The sequence below is a fragment of the Salmo salar genome, chromosome ssa16, assembly GCF_905237065.1.
Source record: "Salmo salar chromosome ssa16, Ssal_v3.1, whole genome shotgun sequence".
NCBI lineage: Eukaryota > Metazoa > Chordata > Actinopteri > Salmoniformes > Salmonidae > Salmo > Salmo salar.
In genome coordinates, this window is record NC_059457.1 from 58,194,563 (window position 1) to 58,217,249 (window position 22,687).

General features: G+C 42.5%; 1 protein-coding gene across 4 annotated transcripts in view; it reads right to left on the reverse strand.

Moving 5' to 3' along the window:
• tmem131 (transmembrane protein 131) overlaps window positions 1-20,654 on the reverse strand; it is a 178,634-nt gene extending 157,980 nt beyond the window's left edge. For all 4 annotated transcript variants that reach the window (XM_045697496.1, XM_045697497.1, XM_045697495.1 and 1 more), the window contains exons 1-3: window positions 20,438-20,654; window positions 10,890-10,951; window positions 9,695-9,735 (exon numbers count right to left, since the gene is read on the reverse strand). In XM_045697496.1, the coding sequence (XP_045553452.1) occupies window positions 9,695-9,735; window positions 10,890-10,951; window positions 20,438-20,561 (227 nt within the window). In that variant the 5' untranslated portion in view covers window positions 20,562-20,654. The remainder of the gene's footprint in view (window positions 1-9,694; window positions 9,736-10,889; window positions 10,952-20,437) is intronic.
• Window positions 20,655-22,687: the final 2,033 nt, after the last annotated feature.

The following is a 22,687-nucleotide window of genomic DNA, read 5'->3' on the forward strand; positions in this document are numbered from 1 at the left end:
CTTGCTGTCCCCAGTCCACCTGGCCGTGCTGCTGCTCCAGTTTCAACTGTTCTGCCTATGGAACCCTGATCTGTTCACCGGACGTGCTACCTGTCCCAGACCTGCTGTTTTCAACTCTCTAGAGACAGCAGGAGCGGTAGATATACTCTCAATGATCGGCTATGAAAAGCCAACTGACATTTACTCCTGAGGTGCTGACTTGTTGCACCCTCGACAACTGTGATTATTATTATTATTTGACCATGCTGGTCATTTATGAACATTTGAACATCTTGGCCATGTTCTGTTATAATCTCCACCCGGCACAGCCAGAAGAGGACTGGCCACCCCTCATAGCCTGGTTCCTCTCTAGGTTTCTTCCTAGATTTTGGCCTTTCTAGGGAGTTTTTCCTAGCCACCGTGCTTCTACACCTGCATTGCTTGCTGTTTGGGGGTTTTAGGCTGGGTTTCTGTACAGCACTTTGAGATATCAGCTGATGTAAGAAGGGCTATATAAATAAATGTGATTTGATTTGTGTACTCAGAGCATGTGCTGACCAACTGGCAAGTGTCTTCAATGACATTTTCAACCTCTCCCTGACCCAGTCTGTAATACCTACATGTTTCAAGCAGACCACCATAGTCCCTGTGCCCAAGAAAGTGAAGGTAACCTGCCTAAATGACTACAGCCCCGTAGCACTCACGTCTGTAGCCATGAAGTGCTTAGAAAGGCTGGTCATGACTCATTTCAACACCATCATCCCGGAAACCCTAGACCCACTCCAATTCGCACACCGGCCCAACAGATGACGCAATCTCACTCCACACTGCTCACAACACACTGACCTTTCCCACGCATACAGTACCAGTCAGATGTTTTGACACTCAAAGGTTTTTCTTTATTATTAGTATTTTCTATGTTGTAGAATAATGGTGAAGACATCAAAACTATGAAATAACACATACGGAACCATGTAGTAACCAAAAAGAAGTGTTAAACAAATCAACATGTATTTGAGGTTCTTCAATGTAGCCACCCTTTTCCTTGATGATATCTTTGCACACTCTTGGCATTCTCTCAACCAGCTTCATGAGGTAGTCACCTGGAATGCATTTAAATTAACAGGTGTGCCTTGTTAAAACTTCTTCAGGATTGGTGGGTCCCCTGCGGGACGGTTGAGCTAACGTAGGCTAATGCGATTCGCATGAGGTTGTAAGTAACAAGAACGTAGACGTGATATTGGCAGAAAGCTTCAATTCTTGTTAATCTAACTGCACTGTCCAATTTACAGTAGCTATTACAGTGAAATAATACCATGCTATTGTTTGAGGAGAGAGTGCACAGTTTTGAACATGAAAAGTTATTAATAAACAAATTAGGCACATTTGGGCAGTCTTGATAGAGCACTTTGAACAGAAATGCAATGGTTCATTGGATCAGTCTAAAACTGTGAGCATACACTGCTGCCATCTACTGGCCAAAATCTAAATTGCAACTGGTCTGGAATAATACATTAGTGCCTTTCTCTTGCTTTTCAAAAATGTTACAAAAAAAATACAAAAAGACAGTTGGTTTTTTTTCTTTGTATTATCTTTTACCAGATCTAATGTGTTATATTCTCCTACATTCCTTTCACATTTCCAAAAACTTCAAAGTGTTTCCTTTGAAATGGTACCAATAATATGCATATCCTTGCTTCAGGGCCTGAGCTACAGGCAGTTAGATTTGGGTATGTCATTTTGGGCGAAAATTGAAAAAAAGGGGACGAGCCTTAAGTTAATTTAAGGAATTTCTTTCCTTCTGTTTGCGTTTCAGCAAATCAGCTTGTGTTGTGACATGGTAGAGGTGGTATACAGAAGATAGCCCTATTTGGTAAATGACAAAGTCCACAATATGGCAAAAACAGCTCAAATAACCAAAGAGAAAACAGCTCATCATTACTTTAAGACATGAAGGTTAGTCAATGCAGAAAATTTCAAGAACTTTGATGAAACTGGCTCTCATGAGCGCCACCACAGGAAAGGAAGACCCAGAGTTACCTCTGCTGCAGAGGTTAAGGTCATTGGAGTTAACTGCACCTCAGATTGTAGCCCAACTAGATGCTTCACAGAGTTCAAGTAACAGACACATCTCAACATCAACTGTTCAGAGGAGACTGTGTGAATCAGGCCTTCATGGTTGAATTGCTGGCAGGAAACCACTACCAATGGACACCAATAAGAAGAGACTTGCTTGGGCCAAGAAACACGAGCAATGGACATTAGACTGGTGGAAATCTGTCCTTTGGTCTGATGAGTGTTGTGGTTGTGTCCAACCGCCGTGTCTTTGTGAGATGCAGAGTAGGTGAACGGATGATCTCCGCATGTGTGGTTCCCACCGTGAAGCATGGAGGAGGAGGTGTGATGGTGCTCTGCTGGTGACACTGTCTGATGTATTTAGAATTCAAGGCACACTTAACCAGCATGGCTACCACAGCATTCTGCAGTGATATGCCATCCCATCTGGTTTGCGCTTAGTGGGACTATCATTTGTTTTTCAACAGGACAATGACTCAACACACATCCAAGGCTGTATAAGGGCTATTTGACCAAGGAGAGTGATGGAGTGCGGCATCAGATGACCTGGCCTCCCCAATCACCCGACCTGAACCCAATTGAGATGGTTTGGGATGAGTTGGACCGCAGAGTGAAGGAAAAGCAGCCAACATGTGCTCAGCATATGTGGGAACTCCTTCAAGACTGTTGGAAAAGCATTCCTCATGAAGCTGGTTGAGAGAATGCCAGACTTTCCTCTCCAAGATGGCGTAGCAGTCAGGCGTCTTTTATCTTTGTCTTGTCGTGTCCCATGTCCCGTAAGAAAAATATATTAAAAAAATATATATCTTTGGGAAAAAAAAAATATATATTTTTATATATCTTTTTATATATTTTTTTCTTCAAATATATTTTTTATATTTTTCTTAACCCCAGTTTCAACATACTCTCCTTCAACCCGCCTCACCCAACGTGGTATGGATCTGCTATTTTCTTTACTTAAAACCGGAACCCCCAACAGGAGCTAGCCAGCTAACTAGCTACTAGCTATTAGTCAGCTAGCCACTGCTAGCGGTCATCAGCTAACCTTTAGCCCGGACAACTCCTGCCAGTCTGCACAGCGTGATTCAACCCAGAGCTTATCGGACTCCTTTTTCTCCAGATTCCTACCGCAAGCTCTGAACCTCTTCACCTGGATTATCGCAGCTAGCTAGCTGCTATCCGATTGGCTTCTCCTGGCTAACGTCCCTGTCCCGAAGCAAGCACCAATTAGCCTGGAGCTAGCCTATGCTAGGCCCATTTCCCGGCTAGCGGAAGAGGTTCATCAGCCACTCCTTGGGCTACTATACCTATTTTGCCAATTGGCCTGGACCCTTTTACTACACGAACCCCTGCCGATCCATCACAACTGGTCTGCCGACGTAACCGCACAAGGGGGCTACAACAGACTTCTTCCGTCGCAACGTCCCTCTAAGGCCCTTCTTCTAGCCTGCTAGCCCCGGCGCGCTAGCTGTCTGAATCGCAGTGTCTCCAGCCCATCCAGCTACTCATTGGACCCTATGATCACTCTGCTACGCATGCCACTCCCTAATGTCAATATGCCCTTTGGTTAGTGATTGTCTTATTTCACTGTAGAGATCTCCAGCCCTGCTCAATATGCCTCAGCTAACCCTCGTTCCACCTCCCACACATGCGGTGACCTCACCTGGTTTAATTGATGTCTCTAGAGACAATATCTCTCTCGTCGTCGCTCATTGCCTAGGTTTACCTCCACTGTATTCACACCATACCTTTGTTTGTACATTATACCTTGAAGCTATTCTACCGCGCCCAGAAACGTGCTCCTTTTACTCCCTGTTCCAAACGTACAAGACGGCCAGTTCTTATAGCCCTTAGCCGTACCCTTATCCTACTCCTCCTCTGGTGATGTGGAGGTTAATCCAGGCCCTGCAGTGCCTAGCTCCACTCCCATTCCCCAGGCGCTCTCATTTGTTGACTTCTGCAACCGTGTTAACATTAAAAGCCTCTTCCCTAAGTTTGTTTTATTCACTGCTTTAGCACACTCTGCCAAACCGGTTGTCCTAGCCGTATCTGAATCATATCAAATATCCATCCCTAACTATAACAGAGTTCTGTCTTAATATCCAGGTCTGTGCCCAAACGATTTGAGCTTCTACTTTTAAAAATCCACCTTTCCAGAAACAAGTCTATTATACATATATAAATATAAATAAATATATATAATAACAAGTCAGAAACTTGCTATGGACTTACTGCCCAACAGCTGTGCCCTGGACACCATATGTGAATTGCTTGCCCGCCAGCTATCTTCAGAGCTCGTACTGTTAGGTGACCTAAACTGGGACATGCTTAACACCCCGGCAGTCCTACAATCTAAGCTTGATGCTCTCAATCTCACACAAATGATCAATGAACCCACGAGGTACAACCCCAAATCCGTAACCATGGGCACCCTCATAGATATCATCCTAACCAACCTGCCCTCCAAATACAACTCCGCTGTCTTCAAACAGGATCTCGGTGATCACTGCCTCATTGCTTGCGTCCGTAATGGATCTGCGGTCAAACGATCACCCCTCATCACTGTCAAAAGCTCCCTAAAACACTTCAGCGAGCAGGCCTTTCTAATCGACCTGGCCCGGGTATCCTGGAAGGATATTGACCTCATTCCGTCAGTAAAAGATGCCTGGTTATTCTTTAAAATTGCTTTCTTCACCATCTTAAATAAGCATGCCCCATTCAAAAAATGTAGAACCAGGAACAGATATAGCCCTTGGTTCACTCCAGACCTGACTGACCTTGACCAGCACAAAAACATCCTGTGGCGTACTGCATTAGCATTGAATAGCCCCCGCGATATGCAACTTTTCAGGGAAGTTAGGAACCAATATACACAGGCAGTTAGGAAAGCAAAGGCTAGCTTTTTCAAATAGAAATTTGCATCCTGCAGCACAAACTCCAAAAAGTTCTGGGACACTGTAAAGTCCATGGAGAATAAGAGCACCTCCACCCAGCTGCCCACTGCACTGAAGCTCCACAATAATTGAGAATTTCAATAAGCATTTTTTTTACGGCTGGCCATAATTTCCACCTGGCTACCCCTGGTCAACAGCCCTGCACCCCCCACAGCAACTTGCCCAAGACTCCCCCATTTCTCCTTCACCCAAATCCAGATAGCTGATGTTCTGAAAGAGCTGCAAAATCTGGACCCCTACAAATCAGCATGACTAGACAATCTGGACCCTCTCTTCCTAAAATTATCAGCCGAAATTGTTGCAATCCCTATTACTAGACTGTTCAACCTCTCTTTCGTATCGTCTGAGATCCCCAAAGATTGGAAAGGTGCCACGGTCGTCCCCCTCTTCAAAGGGGGAGACACTCTAGACCCAAACTACAGACCTATATCTATCCTACCCTGCCTTTCTAAGGTCTTCGAAAGCCAAATTAACAAACAGATCACCAACCATTTCGAATCCCACTGCACCTTCTCCGCTACGCAATCTGGTTTCCGAGCTGGTCATGGGTGCACCTCAGCCACGCTCAAGGTCCTAAACGATATCATAACCGCCATCGATAAGAGACAATACTGTGCAGCCGTATTCATCGACCTGGCCAAGGCTTTCGACGCTGTCAATCACCACATTCTTATCGGCAGACTCAATAGCCTTGGTTTCTCAAATGACTGCCTCGCCTGGTTCACCAACTACTTCTCAGATAGAGTTCAGTGTGTCAAATCGGAGGGCCTGCTGTCTGGACCTCTGGCAGTCTCTATGGGGGTGCCACAGGGTTCAATTCTCGGGCCGACTCTCTTCTCTGTATACATCACTGATGTCGCTCTTGCTGCTGGTGATTCTCTGATCCACCTCTACGCAGACGACAACATTCTGTATACTTCTGGCCCTTCTTTGGACACTGTGTTAAAAAACCTCCAAACGAGCTTCAATGCCATACAACTCTGCTTCCGTGGCCTCCAACTGCTCTTAAATGCAAGTAAAAATAAATGCATGCTCTTCAACCGATCGCTGCCCACACCCGCCTGCCCGTCCAGCATCACTACTCTGGACGGTTCTGACTTAGAATATGTGGACAACTACAAATACCTTGGTGTCTGGTTAGACTGTAAACTCTCCTTCCATTAAGCATCTCCAATCCAAAATCAAATCTAGAATTGGCTTCCTATTTCGCAACAAAGCATCCTTCACTCATGCTGCCAAACGTACCCTCGTAAAACTGACTATCCTACCGATCCTTGGCTTCAGCGATGTCATTTACAAAATAGCCTCCAACACTACTCAACAAACTGGATGCAGTCTATCACAGTGCCATCCGTTTTGTCACCAAAGCCCCATATACTACCCACCACTGCGACCTGTATGCTCTCGTTGACTGGCCCTTGCTTCATATTCGTCGCCAAACCCACTGGCTCCAGGTCATCTATAAGTCTTTGCTAGGTAAAGCCCCGCCTTATCTCAGCTCACTGGTCACCATAGCAGCACCCACCTGTAGCACGCGCTCCAGCAGGTATATTGCACTGGTCATCCCCAAAGCCAATTCCTCCTTTGGCCACCTTTCCTTCCAGTTCTCTGCTGCCAATGACGGGAACGAATTGCAAAAATCTCTGAAGCTGGAGACTCCTATCTCCCTCACTAACTTTAAGCACCAGCTGTCAGAGCAGCTCACAGATCGCTGCACCTGTACATAGCTCATCTGTCAATAGCCCATCCAACTTACCTCATCCCCATACTGTTATTTTCTTTCTCCTTTGCACCCCAGTATCTCTACTTGCACATTCATCTTCTGCACATCTATCACTCCAGTGTTTAAACTGCTAAATTGTAATTATTTCGCCACTATGGCCTATTTATTGCCTTACCTCATTTGCGCACACTGTGCATAGACTTTTTGTTATTTGTATTGTGTTATTGACTGTATGTTTGTGCCATGGCGGAGTGGGTTGTGCCATGGCGGAGATCGTTGTGGGCTATACTCGGCCTTGTCTTAGGACGGTAAGTTGGTGGTTGGAGACATCCCTCTAGTGGTGTGGGGGCTGTGCTTTGGCAAAGTGGGTGGGGTTATATCCTGCCTGTTTGGCCCTGTCCGGGGGTATCATCGGATGGGGCCACAGTGTCTTCTGATCCCTCCTGTCTCAGCCTCCAGTATTTATGCTGCAGTAGTTTATGTGTCGGGGGGCTAGGGTCAGTCTGTTACATCTGGAGTATTTCTCTTGTCTTATCCGGTGTCCTGTGTGAATTTAAATATGCTCTCTCTAATTCTCTCTTTCTCTCTTTCTGTCTTTCTCTCGGAGGACCTGAGCCCTAGGACCATGCCTCAGGACTACCTGGTATGATGACTCCTTGCTGTCCCCAGTCCACCTGGCCGTGCTGCTGCTCCAGCTTCAACTGTTCTGCCTGCGGCTATGGAACCCTGACCTGTTCACCGGACGTGCTTGTTGCACCCTCGACAACTACTATGATTATTATTATTTGACCATGCTGGTCATTTATGAACATTTTAACATCTTGACCATGTTCTGTAATATCCACCCTGCACAGCCAGAAGAGGACTGGCCACCCCTCATAGCCTGGTTCCTCTCTAGGTTTCTTCCTAGGTTTTTGGCCTTTCTAGGGAGTTTTTCCTAGCCACCGTGCTTCTTTCACATGCTTTGCTTGCTGTTTGGGGTTTTAGGCTGGGTTTCTGTACAGCACTTTGAGATATCAGCTGATGTACGAAGGGCTATATAAATACATTTGATTTGATTTGATTTACTCCATGTGTAACTCTGTGTTGTTGTTTGTGTCGCACTGCTTTGCTTTATCTTGGCCAGGTCGCAGTTGTAAATGAGAATTTGTTTTCAAATAGCCTACCTGGTTAAATAAAGGTGAAATAAGATAAAATAAAAAGACTGTTGGAAAAGCATTCCTCATGAAGCTGGTTGAGAGAATGCCAAGAGTGTGCAAAGCTGTCATCAAAGGCAAAGGGTGGCTACTTTGGTACTGGGATGTGTATTAAAGTAATAAATAGTGAAGTATTTGGTCCCATATTCATAGCATGGAATGACTACATCGATCTTGTGACTACAGATTTGTTGGATGCATTTGCTGTTTGTTTTGGTTGTGTTTCAGATTCATTCAGGATTGTCAGTAATCATGGTAGCGTCCACATGAATGTGGAAGTGTTTATATACATATTGTGTTCTTATTTACAATAAAAAGGACTCCAAATGACACAATACATTATTTACCATTAATTTCTATTGGGCACAACATAATCTGAAACAACCGAAGCAAACAGCAAATGCATCCAACAAATCTGTAGTCACAAGATCGATGTAGTCATTCCATGCTATGAATATGGGTCCAAATACTTCACTTTTACTGCACATATGTGAATTTGTTTGGATTCCTAAAATGGGGCCACTATGTACAAAATGTGCTGTAATTTCTAAACGTTTCACACGATATGTATGAAAATACCTTCCAATTAAAGCTGACAGTCAGCACCAGTATTCAGTGCCCCCTGTAATTATTGAGACAGTGCAGCATAGTGTTTTCTTCTTTTGGCTCTATACTCCAAAAGTTTGGATGTTAAATCAAAATGTTGGAGTATAGAGTCAAAAGAAGAAAACACGCTACACTGTATATAACTAAATACTGGACACATCTAGACCACTGGTTCTATTCAATCCACATCTACTGGCAGATTCCTGTAATACACATGGTAACAAGCTAGGTCATTTATCTACTGGCAGATTCCTGTAATACACACGGTAACAAGCTAGGTCATTTATCTACTGGCAGATTCCTGTAATACACATGGTAACAAGCTAGGTCATTTATCTACTGGCAGATTCCTGTAATACACACGGTAACAAGCTAGGTCATTTATCTACTGCCAGTTTCACATGTCCTGTAATACACATGGTAACAAGCTAGGTCATTTACCTACTGGCAGATTCCTGTAATACACATGGTAAAAAGTTGCGTAACACATTTAACAAACTAAACATTAAAATACTGGTATAGAACTAAAAAGTCAAACCGTTCTTACGAAAGAAGATAGCAGTTAGAGTGTAGTAGAACTGCAGTTATTCTGCCATTACCGCGTCCAAAACACCACAAGCGACTGCAGTTATTCTGCCATTACCGCGTCCAAAATACCACAGCGACTGCAGTTATTCTGCCATTACCGCGTCCAAAACACCACAAGCGACTGCAGTTATTCTGCCATTACCGCGTCCAAAACACCACAAGCGACTGCAGTTATTCTGCCATTACCGCGTCCAAAACACCACAAGCGACTGCAGTTATTCTGCCATTACCACGTCCAAAACACCACAAGCGACTGCAGTTATTCTGCCATTACCACGTCCAAAACACCACAAGCGACTGCAGTTTCAAAACTGCAATCTTTTTTTTTTTTTGTAAAGGCTGTCAGTGCATCAGGTAATTTATCTAACTGCAGATTCACAACTCCAGTAACAAACACGGTAATAAGACAGGTAAGTTTATCTAATTGCAGATTCACATCCCACAACAAGCATTGCATGGCCTTTCTAATGTGAAACACATGCTGGGATGTGTCTGTTTGTAGGTCCAACTGGATAATTGAGGGGGGGGGGGGACGAACATTTGATTGAAGAAGCCAAAAATAGACAACTTACCTTTTTCGATTATATAAACTTAGATCAAAGTCAGACTCTGTCTGCAAAGAGAAGAAAACAATCATGATACGTTTTAGTAAAGCTTCTGAAAGGCAACAAAAGTTGATGTTAAAAATGCAAAACTTGTTAAAAATCAGGAGAACTTATTATCTTTGAAGTGTGAAACAGGACTGTATGTGGAACACAAGTTAATATATGAGTGAATATGGACTGTATGAACTCCAAAAACATATTTAGAGCCTGTATATCAGCAGTATTCCCCACTGGCAGGGCATCTCTCTGACTCAGTAATGAGTATCCTTCTGTATGAATGAGTGGGGAGTGTGTGTGTGTGTGGGAAGCTGCCAAGTGAGCGAAATCCAGTGTAGGCCAGTTTGATCTACTATCTATCAGCGCTTCTTTCTGCTGGTCAAAATTAAACCATGTCTACATCCCCAAATGGTACCCTATTCTTTATATAGTGCCCAGAGCTCTCTGGTCAAAAGTAGTGTACTATATAGGGCCATAGGATGCCATTTGGGATGCACCCCCATGCCACCAGGATAGAAGAAATGTGAGATACAACTGTTTCTATGTCCCAAAATGGTACCCTATTCCCTATGTAGTGCCCATAGCACTCTGGTCCTAAAGAATGCTCTAGAATAGAGTAACCTGACGACTCACACTAAATTATTATCGCTGCTCTGTCTTTCGTTAAAGACTTCAGTCTGAGACGGCCATCATCGAAGTAGTTTATGGCGACGAGTGTCGTCGTACTAAAACAAAGTCATCAGCGATCGGAACGTCTCTAACCAAATCAGAGTATCAAAACCAACGACACGCTTTCAAACCGCCGCTTTAACCATGTGTGTTCTGGCTCTGGCCCAAAACCATCGGTTTCTGGACCAATCAGACGTCCCTGAATGTGTCCGCATTCGGTGGAGGAACGAAGAGGTACTCAGATTGAGGAGAAGAAACTAATGTGGACGTGATGTTGTGTTTGGCTGGAGCAAGGAGTCTAGGTAGCCAGGCAAAGGAATAGGATGCATTTGGGAGGCAGCCATGGCTCTTTCTATACCAACTAGTCAACCTACTACACAATAACAGACAGCTTTACTGAGCCGGTACAAACAGAGGACCCTCCAGTCAGAAAATTAACAAGTATTTTCACAAAAAAAGGTGAACTGGCTGCTTAAAGAGATGAACTGTGTCTTACCTGTAAGAGACTTCCTTCTCCAAAGTGTAGCACCTCGAGGATTGTGTCTGACTGTATAAATGCTGTGAAGACAAGAGAAATACTTCAAATGAGTCAGGAGTTACATGTCACTTCCAGGGTTCATTTGGACAACAACTACTATCTCCCTGGAAGCAACCTGGTCTCAAAACATTTCGTATTATTCTGTATGTAAATCCGAGACACTCCATTTATTATGATATGTTACAAGTTTCATTTGGTATGTATTCAAATTGTGGATGTCCATCACCCATTTCGTATTACATTACGAATTTGCAAAATGTATGATGAAAGGGTTAGGGGAAAGGTTAGCTAACATGCTAAGTAGATGCGAAGTAGCAAAAAAATGAAAAAAACATTGTAAGTAGTCGAAAAGTTTCTAATTAACCTCTCTAGGGTAGGGGGCAGTATTTGCACGGCCGGATAAAAAAACGTACCCGATTTAATCTGGTTATTACTACTGCCCAGAAACTAGAATATGCATATAATTGTTTCATTTGGATAGAAAACACCCTAAAGTTTCTAAAACTGTTTGAATGGTGTCTGTGAGTATAACAGAACTCATATGGCAGGCAAAAACCTGAAAAGATTCTGTACAGGAAGTGCCCTCTGACCATTTCTTGGCCTTCTACACTCTCTTTATTGAAAACTGAGGATCTCTGCTGTAACGTGACACTTCCTACGGCTCCCATAGGCTCTCAGAAGGCGGCAGAACGTTGAATGATGACTTTGCAGCCCATGGCTGAAAAACAGTAGCGCATTTGGTAAGTGGTCGATCTGAGAACAATGAGACGGGGGCGCGCGTGCACTTGAAGAGTCCATTTTAGATTTTCAGTCTTTGAACGAAAACAGGGTTTCCCGGTCCGAATATTATCGCTTTTTTACGAGAAGAATCGCATAAAAATTGATTTTAAACAGCGTTTGACATGCTTCGAAGTACGGTAATGGAATATTTAGATTTTTTTTGTCACCATACGCGCCGGGCGCGTCACCCTTCGGATAGTGTCTTGAACACACGAACAAAACGCCGCTGTTTGGATATAACGATGGATTATTTTGAACCAAACCAACATTTGTTATTGAAGTAGAAGTCCTGGGAGTGCATTCTGACGAAGAACAGCAAAGGTAATCCAATTTTTCTAATAGTAAATCGGAGTTTGGTCAGGGCTAAACTTGGTGGGTGTCAAAATAGCTAGCCCGTGATGGCCGGGCTATCTACTCAGAATATTGCAAAATGTGCTTTTGCCGAAAAGCTATTTTAAAATCGGACATAGCGATTGCATAAAGAAGTTCTGTATCTATAATTCTTAAAATAATTATGTTTTTTGTGAACGATTATCGTGAGTAATTTAGTAAATTCACCGGAAGTTTGCGGTGGGTATGCTAGTTCTGAACGTCACATGCTAATGTAAAAAGCTGGTTTTTGATATAAATATGAACTTGATTGAACAAAACATGCATGTATTGTATACCATAATGTCCTAGGAGTGTCATCTGATGAAGATCATCAAATGTTAGTGCTGCATTTAGCTGTGGTTTGGGTTTATGTGACATTATATGCTTGCTTAAAAAATGGGTGTCTGATTATTTCTGGCTGGGTACTCTGCTGACATAATCTAATGTTTTGCTTTCGTTGTAAAGCCTTTTTGAAATCGGACAGTGTGGTTAGATTAACGAGAGTCTTGTCTTTAAAATGGTGTAAAATAGTCATATGTTTGAGAAATTGAAGTAATAGCATTTCTAAGGTATTTGAATATCGCGCCACGGGATTCCACTGGCTGTTGAGTAGGTGGGACGATTTCGTCCCACATACCCTAGATGCTAAAGTTGTCCGTGAGGAGATTCAAACTCGCAACGTTTGGGTTGCTAGATGTTTGCGTTAAGTAACCATATCATACTAATTTGGTGTATATTTTAGATTTACTATGTTACGTCTAATCTATGAGACCAGGCTGCTGGAGATGGATCTGAATCAGACATGCAGGCAGTGTCCCAAGTGTCACCCTGTTCCTTTACAGTAAACTACTTCTTACCTAGTGGACCAGACACCTATGGGCCGTAGTCTAAAGTAATGGTACCATAAGGGAATAAATAGGATGCCACTGCCATTTGGGCCACACTAGCCCGAGTTCCAGGGTGAATTGGCCAAGTAACTAGTAGCTCCCTGGAAATGGATCCGATTCAGAAATTCAGACATGATTAACCCTCCAGTCACAAAGAGTTGTGAGGAAAGAAGGAATGATGCAAGCCTGTTGACAGAATTTCCTCTTCACATCAACATAACCTGATCAGATTTTCAGACCAACATTCAGCAATGGTTTGCATGTCAACATTCAGCAATGGTTTGCATGTCAACATTCAGCAATGGTTTGCATGTCATCATATAAACTCAGCAAAAAAAAGAAGCGTCCCTTTTTCAGGACCCTGTCTTTCAAAGATAATTAGTAAAAATCCAAATAACTTCACAGATCTTCATTGTAAAGGGTTTAAACACTGTTTCCCCATGTTTGTTCAATGAACCATAAACAATTAATGAACATGCACCTGTGGAACGGTCGTTAAGACACTAACAGCTTACAGACGGTAGGCAATTAAGGTCACAGTTATGAAAACTTAGGACACTAAAAAAGAGGCCTTTATACTGACTCTGAAAAATACCAAAGGAAAGATGCCCAGGGTCCCTGCTCATCTGCGTGAAGGTGCCTTAGGCATGCTGCAAGGAGTCATGAGGACTGCAGATGTGGCCAGGGAAATAAATTGCAATGTCCGTACTGTGAGACGCCTAAGACAGCGCTATAGGGAGACAGGATGGACAGCTGATCGTCCTCGCAGTGGCAGACCATGTGTAACAACACCTGCACAGGATCTGTACATCCGAACATCACACCTGCGGGACAGGTACAGCATGGCAACAACAACTGCCCGAGTTACACCAGGAACGCACAATCCCTCCATCAGTGCTCAGACTTTCCGCAATAGGCTGAGAGAGGCTGGACTGAGGGCTTGTAGGCCTTTTGTAAGGCAGGTCCTCACCAGACATCACCGGCAACAACGTCGCCTATGGGCACAAACCCACCGTCGCTGGACCAGACAGGACTGGCAAAAAGTGCTCTTCACTGGGGTAAAGTCATTTTCTCTGATGAATCCCCTTTCCGATTGTTTGGGGCATCTGGAAAAAAGCTTGTCCGGAGAAGACAAGGTGAGCGCTACCATCAGTCCTGTGTCATGCCAACAGTAAAGCATCCTGAGACCATTCATGTATCGGGTTGCTTCTCAGCCAAGGGAGTGGGCTCACTCACAATTTCGCCTAAGAACACAGCCATGAATAAAGAATGGTACCAACACATCCTCCGAGAGCGACTTCTCCCAACCATCCAGGAACAGTTTGGTGACGAACAATGCCTTTTCCACCATGATAGAGCACCTTGCCATAAGGCAAAAGTGATAACTAAGTTGCTCGGGGAACAAAACATCGATATTTTGGGTCCATGGCCAGGAAACTCCCCAGATCTTAATCCCATTGAGAACTTGTGGTCAATCCTCAAGAGGCGGGTGGACAAACAAAAACCCACAAATTCTGACAAACTCCAAGTATTGATTATGCAAGAATGGGCTGCCATCAGTCAGGATGTGGCCCAGAAGTTACCTGACAGCATGCCAGGGCGGATTGCAGAGGTCTTGAAAAAGAAGGGTCAACACTGCAAATATTGACTCTTTGCATCAACTTCATGTAATTGTCAATAAAAGCCTTTGACACTTATGAAATGCTTGTAATTATACTTCAGTATTCCATAGTGACATCTGACAAAAATATCTAAAGACACTGAGGCGGCAGACTTTGTGGAAATTAATATTTGTGTCATTCTCAAACCTTTTGGTCACGGCTGTATTTGGCTATGGTGTATGTAAACTTCCGACTTCAACTGTATACCCACATGGGTGATTGAAAGATGAACTGAGGTCAGTTGTGGTAATGCACCTTATAATTAAAGTTAAATGCCAATCGTCATAAAAAGTCCAAAGAAGAAAAAGAAACCTTGGAAGGAGGAGAGATGACTAGAAATTATTCAGTATACCGTTTTCTTTGTGGATTAATTGTCTGAGTAGAGGACTTTGTGCATTTAAGGTAAAATAACAACCCAATGTTTATATCCCAGGACAAATTTGCTAGAAACAGCAAGACAGTGAACTCACTCTCTCTCTCAGACACAGCCCAGCCTCAGGCCTGGCACAGCCCAGCCTCAGGCCTGGCACAGCCCAGCCTCAGGCCTGGCACAGCCCAGCCTCAGGCCTGGCACAGCCCAGCCTCAGGCCTGGCACAGCCCAGCCTCAGGCCTGGCACAGCCCAGCCTCAGGCCTGGCACAGCCCAGCCTCAGGCCTGGCACAGCCCAGCCAATGGTTTGCATTATCCAAATCAAGAACAGAAACAGCGCAGCATTCATAGTGACGTCAGAGACCTCTCAGAAGGCACAACAACAATCATCAGGTCTGTGTCTGTGTGAAAGAACATGTGATCTACAGACCAAGACGTTAAGTACTGCTCTGTTCTAGTGTACAGACTTGCAGAGGGACAACCCAGGTTACCGAGCCCAGACATCTCAGACAGAGCTATGACAGCCTACTTATTACAGTAATACTAAATTATTAACCACATTAGGCCTACATTGACAATAGCGTAAAAAAAAAAATAACTATTCCTATTTAAATGACAATTCAATGACAGATTCAACAAATGAGGAAATGAATTGTCACACCCAGTTAGGACTGAGAGGCACTGCCCTCTGCAGCTGCTTCCCTAACTCAACATGAGTCACTGCTGGTGTAATCCTGAAGGGTTTATGACACACAAAGTAACCGCGACGAGGGCAAGGGACCCGCCCCTTCACCTGTGGCGTGATACACCTGTGTGAATCACACCATACGCCTAAACTAGCCTACAAAGCCTTTTAAATGAATGACTAATTGGTATTCAACAGATACAACAAGACTTTCTCGCTTCCCATCAGAGGCATCACAATATTTGTCTCTTCTTCCTATGTAACACTACTAGCCACCTACCAATGTCAGGAAATTAGCTTTAGCTAACCCAGATTGGTTCCCAATCTCCCATCCAAATAACTAGCTACTAAGAAGCTGCCATTTCAGGCTATGAATGAGCACATGCACACAATAATGCGATTATTGTGGATAGTCAGGTTAGAATAATTGTTTAAAACGTTTACATGTTTTGCAAGAAGAATGATTTCCCTAATAATCCTGTTTCCATGGACACATCTAAATATCAGGCTATTGATGGGGACTTTTTATAAAATGCAGAAAATATCCAATCAAAAATAAACATACTGTACCAGTCAGTGACCATGATATTTTTTGCAAAGACTTTTTTTTGATTCTGAGTTCGGATATAGATCGTTTTTATGTGAAAACTATTTATATATATATATATGATGCATTCTTTCAGCTTTTCCAAAACTCACTTCAACTCGCGCATAAGAGGGAGGCTTGTGCTACCCAGTGCTGGCAAATGCGCAGATCAAATACACCGCTGGAACGACGATTAAGCCGTTTACATGGCGAAAGACTGCTCAGAAAACCAGGTGTTTTAATCAGCTTACTTCGACCTCACAACGATTAAGATAAGCAGAGTACGGTGTTTACATGAATAATGATGCTATAATCCACCTACTGCCATAAGTCTGTTTAATATCGAATTACACTATATATACACACACACACCAAAGTATGTGGACGCCCCTTCAAATTAGTGGATTTGGCTATTTCAGCCACACTCGTTGCTGCCAGGTGTATAAAATAGAGCACACAATCCTTACTGAAGAGCTCAGTGACTTTGAACGTGGCACCGCCATAGGATGCCACCTTTCCATCAAGTCAGTTCGTCAAATTTCTGTCCTGCTAGAACTCACCCGGTCAACTATAAGTGCTGTTATTGTGAAGTGGAAACGTCTAGGAGCAACAACGGCTCAGTCGTGAAGTGGTAGGCCACACAAGTTCACAAAAAAGAACAGCAGAGTGCTAAAACGCGTAAAAATCATCCGTCCTCAGTTGCAACACTCACTACCGAGTTCCAAACTGCCTCTGGAAGCAACGTCAACATACAAACTGTTCGTCGGGAGCTTCATGAAAATGGTTTCCATGGCAGAGCAGCCGCACACAAGCCTAAGATCACCATGTGCAATGCCAAGCGTCAGCTAGAGTGGTGTAAAGCTTGCTGCCATTGGACTCTGAAGCAGTGGAAACGTGTTCTCTGGAGTGATGAATCACACTTCACCATCTAGCCTGTCTAACCATCTTAGCTGGCAAGGTTGGTAGACTTTAGAAAAGCAAGCAATAACTAAATAGGACTCACATTCCTTTCAATCTCTTATCCAGATTTGAGGAGAGATGCATATTTAGTTTCATGAAAGACAAAAAAAAAAAAACTACCAGTCAGGAGGAAGGAGACAGCTCAAGAGGTATGCTTAGATATGCAGAAAAATATCTTGGCTCTAGATTACAGGGGAAAAAAGCTGTTTCAGCTGTGGGAAAAATGGCCATGCCCCCCCTCCAGACCACCCCCTAGCCATCCTCACAGCTCACCTTGTAACCCCTCAGATTTGTTAGGGTGCATGTCGCCGCTGCTTTCCATGGTGTCAAGGTATGGTTTTTAATGAATGCTGATGGCCCAAACATAAACGTCTTGTCCTCTGATGACAACTACTTTCTATGCCTCATCTGCACAATCTGACTTTTAAAATTCCCCAACCAAACTAGCTAGATGCAGATTAGATTTTTAATGACAGTTTTGATGCCAAGGAGCCCGGGCCCAGATCTTTTACACAGAAACGTCTGTAGAATCCAAACGGTTAAAGCTACAAACTATTAAAAAGCCATCTTAAAGCCGAGACTCACGAACACGCATGTTTTGCCCTTTGACCCTCACAAACTATACCAGAGTCGTTAGAAGGTAAGGAGTTCTTCTGCCCACGAGAACTGTTTTCTCCAAGATCCAGGATTGGTACAGGGTTTAAGTTCAATGTTCTAATTCAATTGTTAAATGCTTTATTGACAAATAACACTGTCATTAATATAAGGAAAGGAGGGTTCGTGTTTAATGTCACACCATCTGTGTTTTTGGTTTCAACTCAAATATTATATTGAATGTAGTCTACCTATTCTGTGTGTGTTAGCGTGTTTAAAATTGCCTTGGTTGAGAAGGTAGGCTACCGGAAGTGGTGCAGGTCTAGTGGAGGGTAAACACAAGTAAACAATGTTTACCCACCTTTTTCAGACAAAATGCATTGAAAGTATAGGGGAGCGTATACAGAGTTTACCAACCTATTTTTTATTTTTTTTTACTGCTAACGGTAGGCCTGTTTTAAGTTCCTGGTAATACACACGGTTGCCTAGTCTAGTAAATTGACCTTGTGTGTTAGGGTGACCGTCCTTAACACACAAGGTCAAGTTTCAGCCCCATTTCAGGTGTCCTAACTTTTCAGGCTACAAAAAAATAAAAGATAAGGTAAATTTGTCAGCAAGACGCCTTTGGTGTTTTGTAACTGATGTCTATTTACATTCATCAAATGGCACAAGTACACATGCAGTATGGATGCTGGAATTATTTTTGGAGTGGATGAACATGCACAAGTAGCCTACTTTTTTTGAAGTGATTTGTTTGACAATCAGATGAAAATATCATGACTGGTTGTGTTCATGCCACATTAAAAAGGTCATACATTTTTACTGTTTAAATTACTATTACAATGTTGTGCACTCAATACAGAGCCCCCCCTCCTCCATGGTGTAATTAGCACTCTGGTGTTACTAAATATAAGGACTGGACATGGAGATAAATGAAAAGCTGATGAAAAGCTGATTTTTGCTGGGATCTCCGGACTGATCGGGTTAAATAATCCAACCAGTCGTTGCTGTCAGGCTCTCTGTTACAGTAGCTTGCTAGCTAGCTAGCTAGCGTTTCACAACTGAGTTAGCTCAACGTTAGCTGCGAGCTAGCTGATTTAGCTAACTAGTCAGAAGATAACTTCTAGAGAATATTGTTGACACAACGTTTCTAATTTGTGATCATTCTCTACAATTACTAGCTAATTAACTAGTATCTTGATAATTTGTTTGACTGATAACTTGAGTTTGATGTCAGCTAAGGACAAATAGCTACCGTAACTTGCTAACGGCGTTACCTAGGTAACTGACCATCGTAGTTAGCTATAGTTTATGCTAGCAAAATGTCGGTTCATTATCACCCAACTGACAACATTATCTGCCGAGCAACTATTTGAAAAATATACATTTACTAGCCACCTAGCTAGTTAAAAATGGTCTAACTTCTCAAGCTAGCTAGCGTAACATCATAACAGGGTGTCCTTACTGACATTACCGGCTGGCTAAGTCATGCGAAGACAAGCCAGGGGCTATTTTGACTTGTACAGTCGTCGCTATCTGGTAATCTCTAACGTTAACTAAACCTAGCTAGTTAGTGAAGTTATCAAGCTAGCTTACTTAGTTGGCAAGCTAGTTAGCTACTGTGTAGTTTACCTAGTTAGCTGTGTCTAACGCAGAGGTAGTAAAACAGAACTGAGTCCATAATATAAACTAGCTGTGTCCTAACCCATAAGGTTAGAGGTAGTAAAACAGAACTGAGTCTATAATATAAACTAGTTGTGTCCTAACCCATAAGGTAGTAAAACAGAACTGAGTCTATAATATAAACTAGTTGTGTCTAACCCATAAGGTAGTAAAACAGAACTGAGTCCATAATATAAACTAGTTGTGTCTAACCCATAAGGTAGTAAAACAGAACTGAGTCTATAATATAAACTAGCTGTGTCCTAACCCATAAGGTTAGAGGTAGTAAAACAGAACTGAGTCTATAATATAAACTAGCTGTGTCCTAACCCATAAGGTAGTAAAACAGAACTGAGTCTATAATATAAACTAGTTGTGTCCTAACCCATAAGGTAGTAAAACAGAACTGAGTCTATAATATAAACTAGCTGTGTCCTAACCCATAAGGTAGTAAAACAGAACTGAGTCTATAATATAAACTAGCTGTGTCCTAACCCATAAGGTAGTAAAACAGAACTGAGTCTATAATATAAACTAGCTGTGTCCTAACCCATAAGGTTAGAGGTAGTAAAACAGAACTGAGTCTATAATATAAACTAGTTGTGTCCTAACCCATAAGGTTAGAGGTAGTAAAACAGAACTTAAGTCTATAATATTTGCTAGCTAGAATCATGGCGTTAACTAAGTCAGCAAGCAAATGTTTGTTTTCTGTGTTGAGTTGGCAAGTTCACTGTAGGTAACCAACTACCCATATAAAGCAATAAGCCACCAGAGACGATGGAAATAAAAAATAATTGTTCAGACCACCAACTAAATGACCTAACCAAAGAAGTTAACTAGCTAGCGACACAAAAGTAAATAGTGGCTCCCTTGCTACAACCAAGCTAGAGTAAAATCTAGAAGATATTTTATCACGCCAGGAATAAAAAAATAAATAATGTTTGTTCACCTTGTTTGTTCGCCTGCGCCGTGTGTATAAAAGTAATAAATAAAACCCGCAGGAATCCTACGCATGATAATTTAGTTTTTGTTGATGAGTGAAGAATACTCTGTGCTCTTCCCCGGCTCGCCATGCTGTTGTGTGTCTCCGTATCAGTGTGAAGGGGGCAACTGCTTGCATGTACATATAAACACCGCTACAGGAGACAGAAAGATCTCTCTACTAGCTAGTGAAAGCGACAAAGCCCCTGCTGGAAGTCTGTCAGAAAGCAGTGCAGTGCATATAATAATTATTGTAATTTCTTAAACTCCTGTAGCGCTTTTCAGAATATAAATCTCAAAGTGCTTCATAAGCAAAGAACAAACATACAAAATATAGCTGCGAGAAGCAATGAACGGGGTTCACATGATGACAAAAAAGTACAAAAGATCAGTTAGATAACAAAGCAAGTACTCTATCATATGGGAACTTATTCCTTTATGTTCAATCATGAGTCTAAATACAACATCTGGAGTGAATCTGATGTATGGTTCATGAGGAAAATATGATTTTGAGCGTAAGCGTTACATATGCAAATAATTAGTTTGAATAGTTTCCTTGTTTTTTTTAGATACCAATACCAAGTTAATCTTAGGCACGTCCATGATAGCTATGACAAGTTTCAAGTTGAAAGGCCACTGTGGAGTGAATTTACAGTGGTTTAAATACACACGTAAAATCAGATTATTGATTTGTCAATAACTTAGCCATCTTTTGACAAATCCCTCAGTTTTTCTCAAACTACGTTAAGATATGTACCATGGCCCGACATTCCATTGGTGTCATTTGGACTTATGTTTCATGAGAAGAAGATTTGAAGTATTTTTAGCATATTAGCATATGTGCTAATATGTATCTACTTGTATAGTGTGGCCATCTTTGAATGCATCAACATTATTTTCTCAAACTCTTTAGGGACTATTGTGATGAGTCCAAAGACCAAATTTGAAGTGAATCTGACTTTTAGTCCAGGAGAAGAAGATTTTTTATTAATATTTTAAGCAGTAGCTTTACGTAGTCACAAAAGGGAATTGTTAATACTTTCCTTATTTATTAAGATATCAATGCCAAACTTAACATGATTTATCAAAAATCTATCCTGACAGACATTATGGGTCTTTGAGGCAAATTTGTTCAACATGAGAAAATACACCTACATACAAAGTTTCAAGTCTCTAGTCTAAGTTAAATGGGGCAGCAAATATGAGGGTTTAAGTGAGACTGCTTATAACAGCGCCATCTATAGGCCAATCGGTGCCATTCATTTTGACCAAATTACTCATGGCCTTTAGTTTCTGTGTGCCAAATTAGAAAGAAGTTGCCTTCTTATGCTGGAGTTGTTTGACCGTGTCAAGACAAAAAAAAAAAGAATACAAACAATATATTATGACAGGTCAGGTGAACCAATAGAGGCCAAGTCTTTGAATGTTGCATCCTCTGCTGATGTTCATGGCTTGAGCGGAGGGACCTGGTCAGAGGATGATAGATGGTGGATGATGGGAGTCTGCTGATGATTTTGTACAGGGCAAGTCTGAGAACCATGTCATATAACCACTGGACTTCTCCTCTTCCATTCTGTGAAGCATGTTGGTTAATGCCTCGGCAGCTCTGGGCACCAGAAAGCTCACCACACAAAGTTCAGAATTGTAGCCAGTTGTCCTCACTACGAGCCCTCTGCCTCAGCACTGTATTCCTCCATCTCCCATTCCTCTCACGCCTCAAGTGACTCCTCACATAATGTTCTCAAAAGATCATGAACTGGCAGTCAGGTGAAACAAAAGCTGATACTGTGTCCAGATGTATTTTTTTTCAAACAAAAACATTAGCCAGCTAATTAGCCAAAACCAAAAAGAGTTGACCTGTCAGTCAATCTGCAAATCCATGGCTCAAAACCAGCAGATAGATACAGTACCAGTCAAAAGTTTGGACACATCTAGTCATTCCAGAGTTTTTCTTTATTTTTACTGTTTTCTACATTGTATAATAATAGGGAAGACATCAAAAACTATGAAATAACACATATGGAATCATGTAGTAAGATGAGCTCACAGCTCAGGAGCTCCCCATGGACCTCGACCATAAGGATCGATGGGCGGTTATGGGAACGCAGCAGGAAGAGGAGGTCCGTTCCCGGCCACATGCGCTCGTCCACGGTTTCCTCCTCGCCCCCAAAGAATCCCGGATGTCCCCGACTCTTCCATTCCCGAGAGAATCTGATGT